This window comes from Chelon labrosus, assembly GCF_963514085.1.
Source record: "Chelon labrosus genome assembly, chromosome: 4".
In the NCBI taxonomy this organism is placed as follows: domain Eukaryota; kingdom Metazoa; phylum Chordata; class Actinopteri; order Mugiliformes; family Mugilidae; genus Chelon; species Chelon labrosus.
Genome location: NC_140340.1, coordinates 12,602,257 through 12,624,104, shown reverse-complemented (window position 1 = coordinate 12,624,104; position 21,848 = coordinate 12,602,257). Strand labels below are relative to the sequence as shown.

The window sequence follows — 21,848 nt, the reverse complement described above, 5'->3', positions numbered from 1 at the left end:
AAAACAGTTCAAATTGTGACTGCTGGATGGCGTGTCTGCTTCGAATAGACCCCAGTGAGCTGCGAGCTGATGGTTTTCACATTCAGATGTGTCAAGAGTCTGTCGGCAAAGATTTTGTGGGTGGAGAATGTGGGCTAATTTGGAAGGGGAGGAGAGAAGCAGTGTAAAGTAAGTTTCATGAATAAAAAACATTAGATTAACATGAGGATGTGACAAAACAGTAACCTTATCCTCATGTGGTTGTTAAGCTGAGGATCATAGGTTTTTTATTAACATGTAAATTAAGTTGGATATTTGAAGGAGACAAAACTCTGTGATAAAAAAAAAAAAGTTTGAAGCTGCAGGGGTAGAAGGAATGACAAAGACACACTCAAACTAAAAGTATATGTGAATAGTTTTATATATCAGGTTAAAGATGATAAAACATCAGCTTTTGCAGAATTACTCTCTCTGCTCTTGACATTTTAAATCAGTACATCCTTTTAAAAGGACTCAGGGCCATAGAATCCTAACTGGCTAAAAGTCTTGTAAGGTCCTGAAGAATAATCAAGAATGAAGAAATTCAGAGTGAAAGTTTTTTGCAGAGAGCCGAACATAAATCAGTCATCTTTATTGGAGAGTGCTCACTGACCTTGGAAATATGTCTGCGGCTTTATAAAGCGTTGAATGGGTGAGAAAGTCTTGAATATGGAAAAATAAAAGCTAGAAATGTGTTAAAACATTTGTTGCTTCGTTGGAGTTCCAAAATGGTTTTTCTATTACAGCAGTGTTTTATTTTTATTTCATTATCATGCAGCGGTTTGGTATATCTGAGAGCTGAAGCAGAAAGAATTCTCTCTGTAGCTGCCTCAATCAGTCTGTTTGTGTCCTCCAGGTGTTTTATAGTTCCTGTGGAGAAAGACGTAACCGAAATATCCAACGAGCGATCATCTCATCAGTCTGTATTTTGCAGATCGCAGCAGGTTGTTCAGACTACAGGCGGAGCATGGTGATTCCTGCAACTCAGCACTGGCATATACACCAATCAGTCACAACATTATGGTGAAACGAACAACGCTGATTGTTTCATTATCATTTGTCCTCAAAGTTAGACGAGGTTAAAAGAGGAAATATGGCCAAGTTGAAGGATATGAGCAACTTTAACAGGGACAGCTGGGTCAGAGCATCTAGAAACTGAAGCTCTTTTGGGCTGCTCCCTGTTTCGCAGTGGTCAGTATCTATCAAAGGTGGCCCAAGGGCAGAAAAGTGTCCAGATATAATTGACGGGTCTTTCAAAGTTCTCTGATGTATGTGGGACGAGCTACTCTAGCTTTAATTGCCAAAAAAGATATTACCACCTACTTAAGCATTGTTGCAGAACATGTACACCCTGCCGTAGAAACAGCATGGCATCTTCTAGGAGTTGACTTGGCCTCCAAATTCCCAGAGCTCAGTCCAATCGAGCATCTGTGGTCAGGTCCAACCCATGGAGGCCCCTTCTCACAACTTGGACTTAAAAGCTCAGCTGCTGACATCTCGCTGCCAGATACCAAAGCAAAGCAAACCCTCAGAGGTCTAGTGGGGTCCGTGCCTCGACGGGTCAGGGCTATTCTGGCGGAAAATAGTGGAAATACACAATATTAGGCAGGCGGACATGATGTTATGGCTGAAAAAATGGTGTAAAATGATCCTGTAATTTGAAGCAAATGTATTTACTCCAGATGAGACTCATGTAGTATGACTCTGCTGGGACTCAAACCTATGTCATTACTGTTAAATAAACCTAAGCCATAAGGTTACAAAATAAACTGCACTCATTATGAATGGAATCGCTTTTTGTCAACTCAGCTGCTTCTGGACCTTCGTTTTTTTCTTACATGATCAGAGGCCGGATTTTAGAAATACGAAGCTCATGGTCCAAGTTTATACACCAATCTGCCACAACATTAAAACCACTCATAGGAGAAGTAAATAACATTGACCATCTTGTGACAATTCAATGTTCTGCTGGGAAACTTTTGGACCTGGCATTTGTGTGGATGTTACTTAGACATGTAGCACCCACCTAGACCCACACTAGAAGAAAACACACTCCTTGATAGCAGCAGCCATCCCCAGCCGGATGCAGGCTGACACAGGCACACACGGTTTAGGAACAACTCAAAAAACATGAAAAACAGCACAAGGTGTTCCAAATTCACCAGATCCCAAACTGATCAAGTATCTGGGCAAATGGCCCCTCCCCTCAACTCATAGGACCCAAAGGCCCCCCACTAACAACATTCTGTTGCCAGACACCACAGGACACCCTCAGAAGGCCCATATTCATGTCCAAAAATGTGGTACACTGTGGTAATCACCTTGAAGACACATTTACTAAATTTATTGAATTTATTTTAGTTTAGCTGTTATGACATATTGATAGATAAATTATGTTTTGGTGAGGAAAGAACATTTTTTTATGTATTTATTTATTACTTTTTGTTTCTCTTTAGGTGTTTGTTGTTGTTGTTTCAGTAGTTTACATGAATACTTCGAAAAGGTGTGTGAGATGGTACAATATGTGGTCTGAGGGAAATGGAGCCGAAGCCACAAGGCGCGCAAGAAATGTCTTGTTGTTTTTCTCATCGCTCCTGTCTGTGATGACCTCCAAAGCGACACCGGTGCACTCGGTTAGTCGCGTCGGCCAATCAGAGCGCGGTGCGCGTTGCATGCGAGGTGAAGCGGCGACCTACAATTGGCCGAGGTGGTTTTTTCTAAAGGGGCGTATTTTTCAAGCCATCTTGACTGAATATTTAGCCTCATCCTAGGTACATTAATTTGATATCTTCGGGATTTTGCCGCCCCCAAGTTGTTTACCAGCACAGTTTGAAAGGTTTAAACCACACCAATGAAACCGGGTCGAGTTTGTGTGTTTACACGAAGTGGAGGCGGAGAAGCGAAGTGGTGAAGATGACGCTGTCGCTCCTGAAATTACCGGCTAGCTAAGCTAACGGCTAGCATGTCCGCCTTGGCTGTAGTCTGTCACTAGCTGACATCTAGCTAAGGTGCAGTTATTCCGTTTGGCAGTCGGACTGGAGAGGACGAGTGTACAAGGTAAACCACTCTGGTGTTTTCAGCATTTTCAGCGACGCTTAGAAATTCTGCCGTTTTGTTTATTTTTCAAACGACATCCGTGTTTGTCCTGTCCGACCGAGTAACGTTATCGCACCAGCAGCAAGAAGATCGTCTTTTTGCAGGGGTCTGGAGAGCAACAAAGCAATGCCCGAAACATTTGCAGTGTTTTGATCTAATGTACACATGCAGTTAGTTTATGCGTTTAGGCACGGTGCATACAGGTGCGTCTGCTCTCAGGCTACTGTTCGCATGTATAATTGGGCTGCTAATCAACTTGCTGTACAAGCGTTGTCTCTGCTGTTGTGCGCTTAAAATGGCTGACAGATGTTAGATACTCGGGTTGGTATTTAGCGCTCTTCAACCGAACTATGCACAGCAACAAGGGAGGGGATGAAACCGTGTGCTTGCATGTGATTGGTCGGCGCCACGTATTGCCGCGTTCCTGACGTCTGATTGGACCAATGGGGAGGCAGCTGAGACGCAAGCAGCACAAGTTTCTGTTTGTGCAGCGAGAGCGCTTGAGGTGACATGCTGTGTTATTACAGAGCACAGCAACAGAGTTGACCCCTTTTACATGGTCATTACAATGTGGGCACGGTGATAAAATAGAAAACAAGCTTTTATTATAGAGTGATTTAACCAGATTATTCGTGGATAAAGGAAACATTTTAAAAATTCTTGTTTAAAACTCTTTACTGTACATATACAAACACATTAAACGCCACAGTCCTTCATAGTGTCTCATTTGACACAATTAAATGTCATAATACTGTATGAGTAGTATTTTGTATTAATTAGTCAGTAACTGGTGTGATGTTTCCAAATATTTTCATGGTATTTCATAGGCTTTCAGTTGAAACAGAGCAATAATAATGCCAACAGTGGGAAATAAATGTTATTATTTGTGGTCGCAGCCATGGCACAATAACCATTTATCAAAACAGTTATGACCCAATCAAATCAGATTGATAGGACTATTGGTTACAACAAATGTTATTCAGCTGTGAAGAACAAAATTAATTTGCCAGTGTTAATAATTCTTCTACAAGACGCCATTGCATATAATATTTAATTTGTCTCACTGTTGCATAAAAAAAATAAAAATTCTGCATTGGCAAGCACTTATTTACAATGTGATACTCAGCCCAAGATTGCGAGCCTTCTTGTTCCTGTCATTATTTTTAAATGTCACACTTATTTTCAAGTATAAATATACCATTCAACAGTTATATTAATAGTAGCAACTTGAATCTGTACACTAAACCTTTTTTTCTGACTTTCTACCTCTAAGGACGCTGGTGTAAAGTCCCATGCGGAAGTTGAGGAGGTGGGAATGCGAGACAGTTGTTAACGGACTCAACATGGGTAGGGGTCGAGGCAGAGGGAGAGGAAGGGGCAGGGGGTCGCCTGGCCAGCTGCGACCCCCCTCGCCTTACAGACTGCAGCTCTCTCCATCCAGGGAGACTTTGACATATGCTCAGGCCCAGAAAATAGTGGAAGTGGACCTGGAGGGAAGGCTCCATCGGATTAACATCACAGATCCTCTGCCAGTTATTACAGAGGACGAGATGATGGCCCAGGACATTGCCGAGTGCAATAGTAACAAGGAGAATAGTGAACAAACGCAGAGCAAAACCAGATCGTGGAGGAAACCCTCAAACAGTAAAAACAGAAGGAGTGGTAAAAATACATCTCACCAGAACCAACGGTCTGGCTCCAAGCAACAAACAGGATCTACTCATTCCTTCCAACACCCGTCCCACCAAAGCCCTCTGCCTGAGCCCACTTTCCGTGTACTGACGTCGTTTTCACCTTCAGAGGCGTCCCCTCTCCCGGCAGCCTACTACCGTTACATAGAAAAATCTGGTGAGGAGCAGGACAGTGTGGCTGAGTATGACATGGACGAGGAGGACCTGGCCTGGTTGGAGATGGTGAACCAAAAGAGGGTGTCTGATGGCCACGCCTCTGTATCAGCAGACACTTTTGAGTTGCTGATCGACCGCCTGGAGAGGGAGTCCATCCTGGAGTCCCGCAACCAGGCTCTGTCCCAGAGTGCTGTCGACGAGGACGCCTTCTGCTGTGTCTGCTTGGATGACGAATGTCTGAATAGTAATGTCATCCTGTTCTGTGACATCTGCAACCTGGCCGTCCACCAGGAGTGCTACGGCGTGCCCTATGTACCTGAGGGCCAGTGGCTGTGCCGCTGCTGCCTCCAGTCCCCGTCCCGCCCCGTAGACTGTGTGCTCTGTCCCAACCGAGGAGGTGCCTTCAAACAGACAAGTGATGGACGTTGGGCTCATGTTGTCTGTGCCATATGGATCCCGGAGGTGTGCTTTGCCAACACTGTGTTCTTGGAGCCCGTTGAGGGAGTCAAGAACATCCCTACCGCTCGATGGAAGCTCACCTGTTATCTTTGTAAGCAGAAAGGCAGGGGAGCATCCATTCAGTGCCACAAAGCCAACTGTTACAGGGCTTTTCACGTCACCTGTGCCCAGAAGGCCGGCTTGTTTATGAAGATAGATCCAGTCCGGGAGACGGGCGTTAACGGCACCACCTTCTCCGTGAAGAAGACAGCTTTCTGTGAGCATCACTCTCCTGTTGGGTCTCGCCGGGACGGGTCTGGAGATGAGTCGGTGGAAGGGAGGCTGGTGGGGGGAAGAGGAAATCGGGCTCAGAGATCATATACCCAAAGCCCCCCCTCACCACCAAGCAAGAAGGCTACTAAAGGCCAGAAAAAGAAGAACACAAAAGGATCTGGTGGGTCGACACGTCGCTCCACTGTTCCTGTGCTGCTTGTGCCGCAGATCCCCTCTCACAGGTGTGACATTTGCATACTGTTTTGCATACACTGCACACCATAGGAAGTCATTTCTGTTTTTTTTTTTCCCCCACATTATTTGTCAAGGCTACCACTGATATTTTAAATTACCAATAAAGTCATTTAGTCAAATAAAGAATGTACTACTTAGAACTGCAACTTAATCACACAGTAATATTCCTATATTATAATTTTCAACAGGCTGAACAAGATCTGCACAGGAGTTGAAGTCCAGAGAAAGAATCAGTTCATGCAGAGGCTTCATAACTACTGGTTACTGAAACGGCAGTCAAGAAATGGGATGCCTTTAATACGACGTCTTCATTCGCATTTACAGGCCCACAAGGCTGCAGAACAGGTGAGGAAAGACATCGTGCACAGCATCTTTCTGGTGGTTTTACCATTCACGGTTACCACGGCTCCAGCTTCAATAATGCCGGTCTGTTCACTGATTTTCACGTAGGCAATATCTTCAGTCATGTATTGTTTTATTACAAATGATGAAAACCAGCACATTTACATTTTACGGTCATTTGAGATGCTAAATAGCACATGACTGCTTCAGCGAGCCAGTCTGTTCAAGTCAGACGGCCACGTCACTGGAATCAAACCACTTCACACCTCGTTTGTGTCCTCACACTAGAAATCAAACATAAGCCCAGACATCACACTTTGCGATGGCTGATTGAGATAGATGGAAAGCTTCCACACAGCGCTTCACAGTTCTTATTGTAAACCTCTTGCTGCTGCAGAGGGTGCCAAAGTCATTGCACGCTCATTTAAAATGTCAGGCGATTCTTGGATTAAGAGTTTTATTTGATGAAACTTCAATCACCGTGTTTTGAATTTTTATCATCTAAATTTTATCAGAATTATACTTTCAGCTTTGACTTGATTATCTTTTTCTGGTGAACTTACTGCCGTGATAGACTGAACCGTCGTGCCCAGGATCAGACCTTTGTCTCGGAGCCAAAGATCCTCCTCGTTGCATTTTAGAACTGAATCAGAAGTCTGATATTTTTGTAATGTTTTATTTTTTTATTCCTTTTATATTCAGAGGGAGCCTGATGAAAAGCTGAGCGCTGCAAGAGAGGAACTGCGGTACTGGCAAAAGTTGAGGCAAGACTTGGAAAGAGCCAGGCTGTTGGTGGAGCTCATCCGCAAGAGAGAGCGGCTAAAGAGAGAACAGGTGCGTCTGAGACACGAGATGGATAATTATCTGGGGTATTTTTACTGATTCGACTTATTCATACGCATCACATGCTTTAGAGCTCATGAAAAGCTTAATCAGCAGCATTTTAGATAATTAGCCTATTCAAGTACATTTCAAGTACAGTTTTTCCAAATACAGCTTCTCAAAAAAAAAAGAAAGAAAGACTTGATTATTTTGCTATAATCTAGTCTTAATATCTAGTCTGTGCAGCATTTATCCTTCATTAGACCCCTGTAGTGTGACCTTATCTTCCCTCTGCTTTCCCCTGTGTGTTCACCCTCAGATGAAAATTCAGCAAGCTGCTCTGGAGTTGAAGTTGACCCCTGCGTTGGTGCTTCTACGAACCACCTTGGATCAACTACAGGAGAAGGACACGGCCAAAATCTTCTCTCAGCCTGTGAATCTATCAGAGGTCGGTGCAGCTAGAATGCAGAATACACACATAATCCATCAGCATGGTTTCTTTGGCTTTAGTACGCCTCAGTTGACATTCTTATATATTTTTTTTTTGATTCATTGAGGTCCCAGATTACCTGGAGTTTATTTCCCAGCCCATGGACTTCTCCACCATGCGCACCAAACTGGAGGGACACGCCTATTGCTCCATTGCGGACCTAGAAAAGGACTTCAACCTCATGATCTCCAACTGCCTCAAGTACAACTCCAAGGACACCATGTTCCACAGAACAGCACTGCAACTGCGGGAGGTCGGGGGAGCCGTTCTCCGTCATGCCCAGAGGCAGTCTCAGAGCATTGGCCTGGACCCCAGCACTGGCATGCACCTGCCAGAGGCTCCAAACAAACACGGCTTCTACAACTGTACATGGGATGATGGTGAGTTTAAAGTCTTGACTATCTCTTTTGTTATTTTCATGAATATAATGGAAATATGCCACATGCCTTCGTTTACCGTTATGTTTCTCTTGTCACCATCTCTGCAGTCGACTCTCTCCTGGACCCAGAGAACAGGCTACACTTAAACACAGATGAGCAGCTAAAGGCCTTATTGGATAAACTGGATATGGTCACATCCATGCGTACCAGCGGTGGCCGCACAAAGCGCATTAGGCTGCTGCGTCGAGAGATCAACGCTCTAAGGCAGAAGATGAACCAGCAGAAGCAGCAAAGCGCTCAGTCTGTCAACAGTAATAACAAGATGGACGAAGGGAAGGAGGAAGAGGAGGAGGAGGAGGAGGAGGAGGAAGAAGAAGAGGAGGAAGAGGAGAAAAAAAAGAAAAAGGAGAAGACAAATGTGGATAATGGACCTTTGACAGCTGTGTCAAACTCTGGAGCAGGTGAAATTATTTTTTCTCTCTTTTTTTCTTGTGACATTCCTAGTACAATTTAGTTTTACAATAATTTTTTATTATTTAATAACCTGATAAATTTTCAAGAATGTTTTGTTGAGCAATGAGATTGCAACTAACAATTTACTTTTTGTTATTTAAATGAACTCAACTAATTGTTTCAGCTGTTTAATTATCCTGAAATCCAATTTCTTTGATCCAGATGACTCTCCACCTGTGCTGGAGCTTACCTGCCCAGTGTCGTCACCACTGCCAGGAGACGCACCTCTGGAGCCTCCTGTCCTGGGAATTATAACTGGAGGACGAAGGTCACCTGGGCGGACCTACAAGCGTCAGAGGTCATCCCGCAGTGGAAGCAAAAGCCAAGCCGAAGACGAGGCTGAAGTCGGAGAAACGCCGTCTTCACAACAGGAGGCTGTTCACGAAGTCACTCCACTGGGAACACCGCCATCTTTGCCTTTGGTCGGAGTTGGTCGGCGCACATCTGTTCTGTTTAAAAAAGCTAAAAATGGGGCACGAATGACTAAAAACAAGTCGTCCCCAGAACAGAACGGGAAAACCCCTGAGGGTAAAACCAACGGGTTGGATAACACCCCAGCCAGCCCAAATTCACCCAGTGTAAACAACGTCACCACCTTACCTCCTACGCCAAACGCCTCCCCTGCACCTCCCTCTCCTTCCTCACACCACCTGAGGTCCAGAGGTCCCAGCTCGGAAAGTGAAGCAGACAAACTCCCTCCTCCGCCCAGAGAAGCAGGTAAGGACAGAATAGATCCTTCTATCTAGACTCTTGTCTTACTTAAAAGTCCGCATTTGTCACCATTTAATTTGTGGTTTTGCTAGGTCTGACAAATGGAAAGCACACCTCCACAGACCACGACGATGACGACCCCAACCTAAGGTGAGAATGAGGTCACAGACGCAATGGACCTCATGCAAGAACAACCTGTACAAACACATTTTAGATGCACATACGAGCAATGTGGGAGATCTGGTACAGCTCCTTCTCCATTTTAGTAATTGCAAGAATAATTCTCTCACAGCTGTCTCTGATGGCTTAATGCAGGTCTCTGTCCTGTATCCTCCTCCTCCACCAGAGAGTGTAACATCACCTACTGCCGACCGTAATAGTCTCTCATCTAATATATCTGTGATTATCACTTCCCATTCTACAGTGCTAAACTTATCTTTGTGTGTGCAGCAGCGGGACTTGAAGTTCAGCTGTGTGAAAGTCTTCCTATTCTTTGGTAACCTTGTTGTGGATGAGACTTCGTCACAGGCAACAGAACAGAGTCTTATATGGCAATTTCAGGGGAAATTCAAGCACACCTTCTCATGGACAGGTGGTATTTGTCAGCTTTAAAGGAGCAATTTACAAATTTACAGTTATGAGAGTTTGGTGAAGAAAAAGAAGAATAAGTTGAGAATAAAATATAAAAATGTTCTTGCATGAGGCCCATTGTCTTTGAATTTTTTAGATATTGATTCGTAGCTTTCATCTCACCAGAAATTGCACTTCAACTGAAAAATGACCCACCTCTGTTGCTTTTCTTCTCTTCCCAGCTGTAGTGTCTCCCCTCCCAAACGTAGTCGGGGTAAACCTGCTTTGGCTAAAGTTCCTAGCTGTGAGAATGGAGACATCTCCGGGTCTGGTGTGTATCATAACAAGGCAAACCAAAAACAGTCAAACGCTTATATTTTTGTGTGTTTACTAGGAGCATAATGTAAGTCTGCACACAAAAAACAAAAGTTTTTAGTGTCATGAGCAGTACAGTTCCATTAAATTCTTAGTTCTGTCATGAATTGATATTAATTGAATATACTGGAATATCCTATTCACAGGAAAGTCTACGCTTCTGTCTTTAGATAGTGACACTGAGCTTGCACCACTGGACCTAGTTTGGGCCAAATGTAGAGGATATCCATCATACCCAGCAATGGTGAGAATGTGGTTGACCTCAAGGTTTACTGTCTACATACCCATGGATGGGACCTTATTCAATGTACTGTAGCTAATTCTAATGCACTTTTACAGATTGTTGACCCAGACATGCCCCAGGAAGGGCTTCTCCACAATGGCATCCCCATCCCAGTGCCTCCTGTGGAGGTACTCAAACTAGGCGAATGGAGGCAGACTGAAGAAGGCGAAAAGCTTTTCTTAGTGCTCTTCTTTGACACCAAAAGAACCTGGTAAGAGTGAGTGATGCAAGGAGAGCCTCGTGCCGAGTTTCCCGAAACTAGTCTCAGTCACTTTGAAAATTGTCCCTCTTGGTTTTCAGGCAGTGGCTCCCTCGAAACAAACTACTGCCGCTGGGGATGGACGACACTGTAGACAAACTGCGCTTAATGGAAGGCAAGAAACCCAGCGTTCGCAAGTCTGTACACACTGCATACGACCGCGCCATGGTACATTTAAACCACGTGAGAGGAAATGTTAACTTCACGCCCTCCAATTTTATATAAATTTAATTTGAAAGTTTTATCATCTTAAACAAGCTGCCTGGTCATATGAATAGAAGCTTCTTCAGTGCTCTTGAAAATTGTTACATTTCCAACGGTTGGTGGTATTTGAAGATTTTCTGCTTAAAAAAACTATTGCTCTGTTTTTTAAAGTTGAGGGGGGAAAAGTGCTTAAAAGACTTTTGCGTAGATTAATTTGTTCATTCATTTGTGTCATTTTTTAAAAGCTTTTACACAACCACTGTTGCTATGTGTTCATATAGAGTTTTTATTTTAGGCCAAAGTAGGTCGAGATTTGAGAAAGGTGTAATTATTTAATCGTCAAAGGGACTGTCTTGATTCAAAACCTATTTAGATTGTATTTGCCACTGAAATGTCACTGTATGTATAATGAAGAGTGAAAGTCCCACCTAGCATTCACATCATATCTGGACTCTGTGGAAGTTTGGATTGGACAGCTATGGACAAACATTAGCTTCAAAGGTTCCCTATAATACAGCTCCTATGCAGCAAGGGATTAGAAATATCTGAGAGCTCTTATTTAATTTTGCTCTGGCAGAAAACGTCTGGCCCCGATCCTGTTCAAACTGACTTCCCCTTGGCCAATCACAACCGTGTCTCTAATATGGAGCATGTTCGATACGATGGCGCTAAAACTAAGCTCTGTTAAACCACCCGAGTTTATTAAATATACCTTATAATTTGCCAAAACTCAACACAAAGCTTTTTGTTGTGGAAAGTTGGTCTGGAGTCCCTCCGTTGGGCACTGACTATTCCCCAGCATTCTAATCATTTGGGCTGGCTTTATGTGGTGATGGACAGAAGAGTAACAGCAATGTAGTCATACATGTCATCTTAGCGCCGTTGAGTTGAATTTATTTACAGCTAAATGGCTCCGATTGGTTGTGGGACATCCAGTTGCGTGCAGATTTTTTTTTTTTTTTCTCTGTATCTTTTAAAACATGCCTCATAATGAAATTCAAATGGCGCGTTACATTAGGCCCCTAACTGCCCACCAGCCATTTCAGACTGAAGATAAATGGTGAAAACTTTAAACCAAATTTAAGTATTGCATCAGATCTGCTACTTTGGACACTGACATCATGTTTAAAACCCGATGTGGAGCACAACTGTTTCGACATTTGACTTCAGGAATATGTTTTGGATGTCCTCCTATTTACTGACCATGCTCTCTAGATAAAAATAATCCATTTTGGTGAAATAGCTGCCAGTTTAAACGTTCCTGAGCTTGTAGTCCAGGTATGACGCGTTGTTTGTGAGACTTTAGAGGTTTTTACTTATTTTTCCATATTGTGAAACTGTATTATATTGATATTATGTTGGAGAAACCAGTGCAGCTACCTGGTTAGTAAGATGTGAAGCCACTACAGAGGTGATTATAATGACAAAGTCTACTGCGGTCTCTCACTGAAGAACCTGCTTTTATTTGCAAATCTGGCTGAAAAGACTTGAAAAGCACAATCGGCCTGAAGAAGAAAAACAAATCAACAAACTGAAGGATTGGTGAGTCCTGGAGCCATGTGGCAAAAAACTTGTGTGTGTGTGTGTGTGTGTGAATACAGCTTATATATAGATATAAATATAAATATAAATATAAATATATATATATATACAACCTCAGTGTAGTAAAAGTGCATGTGTATAGTTTTGTATATATGTAAATGTTTGTTTATATTGGCTTACATGAAGTAATTTAAGGAATGCAAAAAAGGTTTAGATTTTAATTTATAATTCGTGGCAGTTGAGAGTGTTATTTAAAAAGTCAGATATTGAAAAGATTTATGTATGATGCTACGTAGCTCTTTGTACTAGTGATGGTATTCATCAACATGTCGGAACGCATTCTCTAGAAGTGAGGTGGCACAAGACCTTAATTCTGTAGGCGGCACTCGCCTACTGGATCTATTGTTTTTTTTTTTTGTTTTTGTTTTTTTCCCAGTGGCGCAGGAGATTTTTGATCTTGTCATTTAAATTGTACTGCAAGATCTGTTATCTGCCTGACACGATATTTTCTCACTCAAGATTAAATGCTGTTTGAAACAACTGTGTGTGTGTCGGATCAGTAAGAAGAGTTTGATCGGTGGTTCACGCCGTGGGATCTTAGTTTTCTCTTTCACTTCAAGATAAATCGAAACATAAGCACACTCCAGCAGCCTGTGAGCTCACGCCAACAGTTTCCAAATGCAAAAGGCAAACTTGGAATCAATTCCAGACCTTTAAGCTGACAAAATAATGAAGTGATATCCTACATCTGTCCAGGAATAAGCTTTTGAGTAAGTTTGAGCCTCGAAAACGTCTTTCCTCCAATTGGATGCAAATACCCTCAAATTTACATCATGTTTTGTATAGCTAAAATAAGACGTGACACAATATTACTTTAACTAAAACAACCAAACAGCAGGTACAAGTATAATGCTGTGAACAATAGAAAACCAGACATTGAAAAAATGTCTGCATACTGGTACACAGCACTTGCCAAACATCCATAAACTGTTCCTTGGCTGTTTGAAGGGAACTTCAAATTTAATTTTTTTCAGTAACGAGTAATCTAATTAATTACTATTTCCTCCGTTACAACGCCGTTACCGTTACTGACAGTTAAATGTGGTGCGTTACTTGCACTGTCAGCCAGCCACAAGAGCTGCGTAAGTGTTTTTATTTTTGTTTTTTGCCCTCTGGGTGGGGTGGGGGCGCTAGCCACATATGTGATGATGATTGGCTAAGGTAGGGTAAGATGGTAAGTCAATCAGCGGCAGGGCAGTGTTCAGTTGGGTGGGTGTTGTTTACACACAAACACGCACATAGCAGTATCACACAAGTGATCAGAGATAGTCTGCAGCAATGGAGAGATCGGAGCATTCAGAGGCAAAGTTACCGTTTTCAAGGTGGAAGTATAGGCACTACTTTAACCTCATTGAGAAATCTAATTCTTAGACGTATTTAAACATTTTTTTAAAAAAGTAACGCAATAGTTACTTTCCCTGGTAACAAGTTACTTTTATAGTGGAGTAATTCAGTTACTAACTCAGTTACTTTTTGGGGGAAGTAACTAATAACTATAATTAATTACTTTTTAAAAGTGACATGCCCAACACTGCTGACGACAAAGCTTTGGTGAACACTGCCCTAAGCAAACACTAGTTTGGTTTTCAGTCAGACTACACTGTTTGATTTAGGGAGGCGGGTCAGCGAAGGCCTTCATATGACATCTGTATGGATGCAAGCAACACTTATCAATCCACATGATGTCATTAAGAAGTTATACACTGATCAGCCCAGACCTGTTGAGGTATGGACTCCATTGAGTACTTTAAAGGTGTGCTGTGGTATCTGGCACCAAGACTGAAGCTCATGTCCCCAAGGTGGGGGCTTTCAGCAGAGGACGGGGGGGTCCGCATGGACAACCCGATGGGCCTGCAGCTTTTTAGCACCATACACAACAAACTGACGCACTGTGTATTCTGACACCTTTCTTTCAGAACAACCATTTTTTCTTTCAGTAATATGAGCTACAGTAGCTTCTCTGTAGGCTCAGACCCCAAAGGTCAGCCTTCACTCAGTGAGCCTTGGCTGCCCTCGAACCTGTCACTGGTTAACTGCTTCCTTCCTTCACTGACCACTGCAGACCAGCAACACCCCACAAGAGCTGCAGTTTGGGACATGAGCCAGTTGTTTAGCCATGCTCGAATCCTTCCACTCGACCATTTTTCCTGCTTGTACCTTCAGCTCTGAAGACTAAATGTTCACATGCACTCACATGCCAGTTCATTAGGTATACTAGTAAAAACAAATGCATTCTAATAGAATATCATGAAAATTATAGTATTCAGCATTTGTTTAAAATAACTGAGAGCTGTTGATTCAGCTAAGTTTTTATTTTAGTTATATTGTAGTACTATTGAATTGTGTTGTAACGACACGTATCTATTAACTGGACAACCCTATTTTAGTCAGTGGATTAGGCTACTTAACAGAAACACTTTAGCGTTTAATTTAATACTGTTTAACAGCACCACAAACTAACATCCTCCAATTTAATTACCACCTTTCTGACGCCGTTTCATCGTAAACTGAACATTATCACAATCGTGAAGCTAAGATTTAGTGCCAGGCTGTTGTATTAGGATGAATTCATTTCATTTTCCACCAGTGTACCCAATGAACTGGCAAGTGAGTGTATATCCCACGCACTGACAGGTGCCATGATAACGAGCTAATCAGTGTTGACCGCGTCACCTTTAAGTGATCATAATGTTATGGCTGATCAGTGTATGCTGATAAAGATTTCTTAATGGCTGACTTATTTAACGATGATGTCTTGTGGCATTTCCTAGAAAGAACTTAATTCAAACCTTTGTTCTTACTATACTTGTTGAACGAAGGGGTTGTCTGTAGATGGATTTCCAGTGATATGTTCATCTCACCTGTTGAGCACTGACATAGGTTGGCTGTCTTTTTTCTTTCTTTCCTGAAAAGTAAAATAAAAATCAGAGGAACAAATATTCTTATTTCTCATTCACTATATCTGTGCTTAATCAGGACAACTGCAGATTTGTGCAACCTGGGATTTATTTCATAATACTACAGACAAATTCTTAAGACTTGGTTTGACAAGAAGTTCCTCAGAGGACACAAGAATGAGGCTACTGTTTATAGACCATCTTTACAAAACTATTATCCCAAAAGTTAAGTCGTCTGAACTCACTACATTAGGTGTCAGATGATAATCAAACTACAAGTATCTCCAGAAAAAAAAAGAAAGAAATCATTGCACTGGGCTCAGTGGCATCTTCTTAGCTGAAGTGATGATAAAGAGACCAGTAAGATTATTTCAATGAAAACACTGACGGTGACAATAATCAGGTTAAATCATCAGGCGGAGATTTCCTGCTCGTTTCCTGCGCAAAATGTAACATGAATAAAACCTGAAACCCATGTTTTAGTCAAAGCAGAAACACCGCAACGCCATATTTTCAAATTCCTCCACAGGGCTGAATAATCTAATTTGTCTGGTCGAGTCTGGGTATGACATGTGGTGGCCCGTCCCTCATCTAGCTCTTCCAGTTGGTTGTTATTCCAGTTTATGTTGATCACCAAAACACAACATACACTTAAATTCTTGCATATCCTGTTTTGTAACAGTGGATTTCCTATGTGTGACCTCGTCTGAGAAAGGTAGTTCATGTTCATTTTTCTCGCCACATTAACTCCCACGAGAAAAAGACAATGAATAGTTTTAGCATCTGAATGAACTGTCATCATCTGAGATACATTCACTGTCCACGAGGAAAGGTTCTCTCTTGCTGCTGTAATAAAACTATATAAAAACATTTAAATATCATTGCAATCACGTTCTACCACAGTTCAATTTAAAATGTACTAATGAGGTTTTGCCCTGACTGTTTCTGTTCGAAAGCAGTGATGCCGTGAAGTGCTTTCTTGTTAAGGTAAAGGAATAATACTAGCTTCAATGAGACCAGTCCTTCTTAAATAATGTAAAATGTAGTGTTTGATTCCAGACCATGTCTGTCAAGTCCAACAGGTGTCAAAAGAGGGTTCAAAGCTATCTTGGAACCAGTGTACAAACTATTGTTGAATGAGGCAGAGCCAGTGCTGCAGCGCTAACAGAGTCCTATAGAAGAGATAAGAAGCCGTTATCTGTGGAGTCTTGCTGGTCAGATTTGCCACCTCGAGAGCTCTTGCTGGGGTTCGGAGTGGTTGAATACTTTGGGGGGTATCTGATGAAAAGACGATCCTCCTCCTTTTTGATCCATCTTAGGAGCTTAGTTATAGCCGTGATTGCACAGGCCTTCGTCACCAAGGGGCTGAAGCAGGTGTACAGCTCGAATTTACTTGTGACCTGAAGTGGAGAGGAAAACAGACATTTTAGGTAAAGACATGACACAATCTATCAGAGTCTGCATGATTATAGAGAGCCGAAGTCCCGCCCTTCTACTTCCGGTCCATGGGACCTATCTTTGGAAAAAATATGAATGGGAGTTAATGGAGAGATCATAATTATTTTTTGGTCCCGTTCGAATTGTGGCATGAATTTCACATATGATGTGTGTGAATTTAAAAGACAATTTTTCACGTCAAGAGATAAATTATTTGACGTAAATAAGCTGAACAACATTAGGTTTTGTATGAGATCGCTTAGTGAACTACATCTCTCGTCTCGAACAACGTACGTCACTAGAGGACTATGGCTGTCTCCTTGTTGAGCTTTACCGTCTTCTTCCCATTCCGGCACAAAACACACCGGCATCGTTAGCTGAATCTTTTACTGTAACTTAACAGAAGGGCAGACAGAACCGAAGAGTGGAAGGAAAATGTGGTGACGTAAGGTAAGCGATTTGGACTTGTAGTTCGTTTAATTACGTATTTTCCATAGCATTTTACTGAACTATCTTGCGACAAACTGTGACATTCTTGACATGTAAAATAATTTTTTATTCTGAAAAACAACATATGTATAATCCAAGGCACAAGTCGATCGGGACCAGAAAATAATTTATCTTTCGCCATAGACTGCCGTTCATATTTTTTCGAAAGATAGGTCCCATGGAGGCAATCGGAAGGGGCGGGACTTCGGCTCTCTATAGGAAAAGTTGACCCTTTGTTGGCTCTCTGATTGGTCAGCTGACCACCAACCAGAGGGCTCCAACCCTTTTGTCAAGTCCTGACTTCTTATGCTAGTGTTGCTCGGTTAGACAAACGATAGCAATGTATGGGTTCTTTCCCATAGGAAAAACATTGTAAACCTGTAGATTTAGTTTGACAAACTTGTGATTGGGATTTTTTCCGAAAAACATGAAAGATATTCAGTCAACAATGCAGAGGTACAACGGAGGAAATAACAATAAATAAAAACTGCAAAGGTGGGCAACACCCACAGATGTTCCTATTAAACACCAACTCTCCACAGTTTTTAGAACTGTAGAAGCTAATTGGATGAGCGGTAAAGCATCTTAAAGAAAACCCTACAAGTCCAGTTAACCTTTGTTCCAGTTTTTTGGACTAACCATGACCTGGATAACTGGGAACCTTCTCAGCCATAAATAAAACCTGAAAAATGGTGAAAAATCTGATTTGAAAAATCACATTTCCAATGACTGCCAATGTCGGCACAGTTGCCAGCGTTAGACGTCTTGCCTCCACGTTACCTTGAAACTCTTTATAACAGGTTTCCAGCATTTTTCTATGGTAACAGATCCCGCATTGTCTAACCTAGCAACAGTAAGATAGGAAGTTAGAATTTGACAAAGACTAGGAGTCTTCTGGGTGGTGTTCAGCAGAGTGATCAGAAGCCAGAAGTACAGAAGTACAAAGAGCTGAAGAGATAAATACCAATTTATCATGCTACTTTAGCTTAGCATAACAACTGGAAACAGGGCCCTTCCAAAAGCCGTTCTGGCACTGTCCAAAAGAACTCATGACGTTTATGTTTAGGTTTTATGCATAACAGCTCTGACAAGACAAGAAATAGTCGATGTAAAGCCACACTTTTGGTTTACGGCCAGGTTAAGCCTTTGGACTGAGCCAGGCTAGCTGCTGTCCCCCGTTTCCGGGCTCCGGCTACATATGGAACACAAAGATATCGAAGTGGCGTTGGTCTTTTCAAGCTCAGCATTCACAAGTTACACGTGGTAACAAGGAGGATATGACCGGAAGCAAGGCTACATACCCAGGCCAGCAGAGTTTCCCTCTCGGCGACGTGGTAGATGAGCTTGAGGGGTCGCGAGGTGCTGTGCATGCGGCTGTGCATATAACGATAAAGATCCAGGAGTCTCATTTTCTCCTCTTCGCTGCTGTACGGCGCCTCCATCTCTGGGCTACGGATTACACAAAGAAAAGCGGAGTTAAAAAACACTGTGGTATACAGAGACCGACTATTGTGACACTGAAACGACGAGGATGCACGACTGAATAGGGCTACGTAAATGAAATTATTTTCAAGTGTCCTAATGCTTTCATTTTAGCTCATTCAATAATGAGTGTAGTAAACAGGTAGTGTTAATGGAAAACCGTATATGCTGTTATAACTGGCTGTTATCAAGCATAATTTTAAGAACAGAAATAGATATTATACAAGACAATTATTATTATTTTCTTTGCATATTGTGCAATCTATGAGCACATTTGCTTAGAGCATCAGTTTAGACTAATATAGCCCTCCTATAGCTGCATAGATGATAGCAATACAGAGACACACAAACCTGGTGAATTGAGTGAGCTGGCGGTAGTTGTCTGGCACATCAAAGGGCTTGTACATGAAGTGTCTGAGGTCAGAGACGCCCACCTGGCTCACGCTATAAGACTGGGCTTTGGCAATGAGGCTCAGGGAGTTCTGAGCCACCATGGCCTCCTCTATCTTCCTCTTGCACTCGGCTACAGCGTAAAAAGCTTCCTTGTCTGTCGAGAGCAGCAGCAGGCACACAGTGCATTCTGGAGGGTCCAGGTAAGAAATGTATGCATAAAAGTAACAGTCAGGATTAAAGAGGGGGAGGCAGATTGGAGTCCAGATCTCCCCGGCCTGAAAGGCAGAGGAGGCTCCAATAAGGTTGAGCAGAAGGTGAACGTCAGCGGGCTCCAGCCTCGTGTCCTCGATGACGGTCTTTTCTTGGACGATGGTTAGCAGCTGGTTCTTGGCGATGAGGATGGAGAAAACCAGATTGGGAGTGATCGCTTTCTGCAGGATCTGGCTGAGAGAGTCCCTGAGAGAGGAAGCAAGAGGCAAGCAGTGAACTGCTGCTAGCAGGAAGCTGGGGTCAGAATCCACCAGGTTGAGGAGACCGTCGAGGATCTTCTCTGAGCCTGCTAGGAGTCTCCTCAGGTCATAGTTTTTCTTGTGTTCAAAGATGCGGGAAATGCTGGCCTGGGTGAGCATGCTGATGATCTGGTAGTACACGTAGAGGAGCTCTCCACGCAGCTGCTGCTCAGACTGACGGCTGCTGGAGACACACACCAGCACCAGTGGGCCTTTCTGCAAGAACACTACGGTGTGCTTATCTGATGGAAAACATTGAAAACATGACAGTTAGATAGATAATACTAGGAGCATGTCTACTAAAAGTGCTCCCGATGTTTGAAGACTTGAAAATGGATGTAAATACAATAGGCATTACCAAAATAAGTTATATCAAATTAATATGAAGTTAATGTAAGCCAATATGGAGAATAAATGAACCTGTCCTCGCGCTGTTATTTACAGTGCAGCACCTTCTGACTACAGGAAATAATAAACTTTCCTCCAGAGCTACCATGGTAACAAATACTGGCTGTCCCATGTCAAAATCAGCTGAAGCTAAACAAATCACCACAGATACGATCTTTCAGATTTGCATCTTGCCTGACACCTCACCTGAATAGACTGAGCGGATGATATTATCTCCACTTTGGACAAAAGACACCAGCGCCATCATGACTCCCATTGTAGACGAAAGGGCCTCTTCACTGCCATATCGGGAATAAATGGGTTTGCCAGCTTCACTTAGCACAAAAACATGCTTCCTGTGCTGCCGCCAGCTGTCAGCCGTTACATCCTCATCACGATGAGACACGAATGCAGGAGATTCAGGGGTGCCTGCCTCCATCAAGGGAGATGATCTCCCTTTCACACCGATGCCTTGTTCCTCCAGCTTGGCCTTGGCCAGCATTGTAACAACAAACTCCCCAGAGTCGCTCTGGTCATTGTCGACGGCAGCATCCTCCGTCTCCCCAGCAGCAACCTCCGTCTCCCCAGCAGCATCCTCCGTCTCCCCAGCAGCATCCTCCGTCTCCCCATCAGCTGACTGGGTGGACACATCTTTATCACGCTCTGAGTTTTCTGTCTCTTCAGTCTCTAGCTTTGTTATCTGGTTAGAAGGAGGATCCACATCTACACTGGGCTCCTCTGCGATACCATCTGACAGATGCGATTTCGAAGGCTCCTCTTCGTTAACCACTGTTCTGACCACTGGATCAGGAAACATGTGATTCCCCAAAAGGGAGAGAGAAGTTGCCAAGGTGTCAGCTAGAATGAAAACAAACTAAATTATTAAGTGAATGAGAAAAACAAAGACAAAAAAAATCCAGCTTTAGATAAAGATTACATCATTAATTTACCAGATGGACAGCTTTCAGATGGGGGATCACAAATCTTCACTCCCTCTCCTTCTTGATGATTGTCTCTCTCCATGATACCATCCCAATCACTGGGAAAAAGAAGAAGAAAAAAACTTTGACAAAGCATGCATCTCGAGTCTCTTATGAATAGGAGCACTCATACTGGACAAGGGGTCAGGTCACATGATAACAGAGGAGAATTACAACTCCAAGATAACAAACAGACTCAGGAATTTAAGCTTGATTACAGCCTGTTTAATGTTACACAACAGATAAACGATTTAACGGAGGGACTACATTAAGTCAATAAGAGCTTAAATTGCTTAAACGGCTAATGTTAGCATGTCTGCTAACTTGCACACCGCCACCTCTACCTCAGATAAATGTTTGATGTGAATTCCGATACAACTCAGTCAGTGTTGACTGTAGTTACACGGCTAACACTGGCTGCTAGCAAGCGACACAGAGAGATCAATTTCATGGCCTTGGCTTAAGGGTGTTCATGCAGTGCAATTGTGGCAGTCTAAAATGAAACAGACAATGACAAGGAGTAAAACTTACGATTTTGTACCGTCGAAACGTTGAGCTGAATGTCCGATTTGCTACATTTACTATCTCCGGCAGCTCCGTTGCAAACAAGCTGTCAAGAATGAGAAGCAGAAAACAAATTTTCCTCTTAGCGAAGCCGACATCCGGAATCTCTGATGACAGGTTCAGCTGGCCAATCAGGATGCACGTCTTCAGCTAGTCCCGCCCCCTCGGGTTTTACGTTCAGCACAGCAACCAGAGTAGCACTAATAATGGTAATAATGTGACTTTGAGCAAT

At 42.8% G+C, this 21,848-nt stretch overlaps 2 protein-coding genes across 8 annotated transcripts; one reads left to right on the top strand and one right to left on the bottom strand.

Moving 5' to 3' along the window:
* Positions 1-2: 2 nt before the first annotated feature.
* On the bottom strand, positions 3-21,711 carry mon1bb (MON1 secretory trafficking family member Bb). 5 transcript variants are annotated; one of them, XR_014699020.1, is made up of 8 exons: positions 21,023-21,570; positions 20,280-20,930; positions 19,135-19,927; positions 18,603-18,750; positions 16,604-16,775; positions 15,340-15,383; positions 1,342-1,590; positions 3-134 (listed from the first exon to the last, which is right to left on the bottom strand). XR_014699020.1 is itself a non-coding variant. In XM_084543239.1 (8 exons), the coding sequence occupies exons 2-8, from the start codon at positions 21,093-21,095 to the stop codon at positions 1,555-1,557; spliced, it is 1,917 nt and encodes a 638-aa protein (XP_084399365.1). In that variant the 5' UTR covers positions 21,096-21,111; positions 21,584-21,711; the 3' UTR covers positions 303-1,554. The 5 variants fall into 5 exon arrangements, 4 of the variants coding, with proteins under 4 accessions (XP_084399365.1, XP_084399362.1, XP_084399363.1 ...); XM_084543239.1 differs by lacking the exon at positions 3-134 and adding an exon at positions 21,584-21,711 and having other exon boundaries at positions 303-1,590; positions 21,023-21,111; XM_084543236.1 differs by lacking the exon at positions 3-134 and having other exon boundaries at positions 303-1,590.
* brpf3a (bromodomain and PHD finger containing, 3a) lies at positions 2,476-13,506 on the top strand. 3 transcript variants are annotated; one of them, XM_084543234.1, is made up of 13 exons: positions 2,476-3,075; positions 4,388-5,914; positions 6,116-6,272; positions 6,972-7,103; positions 7,411-7,539; positions 7,649-7,961; positions 8,069-8,422; positions 8,637-9,191; positions 9,278-9,335; positions 9,998-10,086; positions 10,301-10,374; positions 10,470-10,624; positions 10,714-13,506. In XM_084543234.1, the coding sequence occupies exons 2-13, from the start codon at positions 4,407-4,409 to the stop codon at positions 10,895-10,897; spliced, it is 3,708 nt and encodes a 1,235-aa protein (XP_084399360.1). In that variant the 5' UTR covers positions 2,476-3,075; positions 4,388-4,406; the 3' UTR covers positions 10,898-13,506. The 3 variants fall into 3 exon arrangements, with proteins under 3 accessions (XP_084399360.1, XP_084399358.1, XP_084399359.1); XM_084543232.1 differs by having other exon boundaries at positions 10,277-10,374; XM_084543233.1 differs by lacking the exon at positions 2,476-3,075 and having other exon boundaries at positions 3,824-5,914; positions 10,277-10,374.
* Positions 21,712-21,848: the final 137 nt, after the last annotated feature.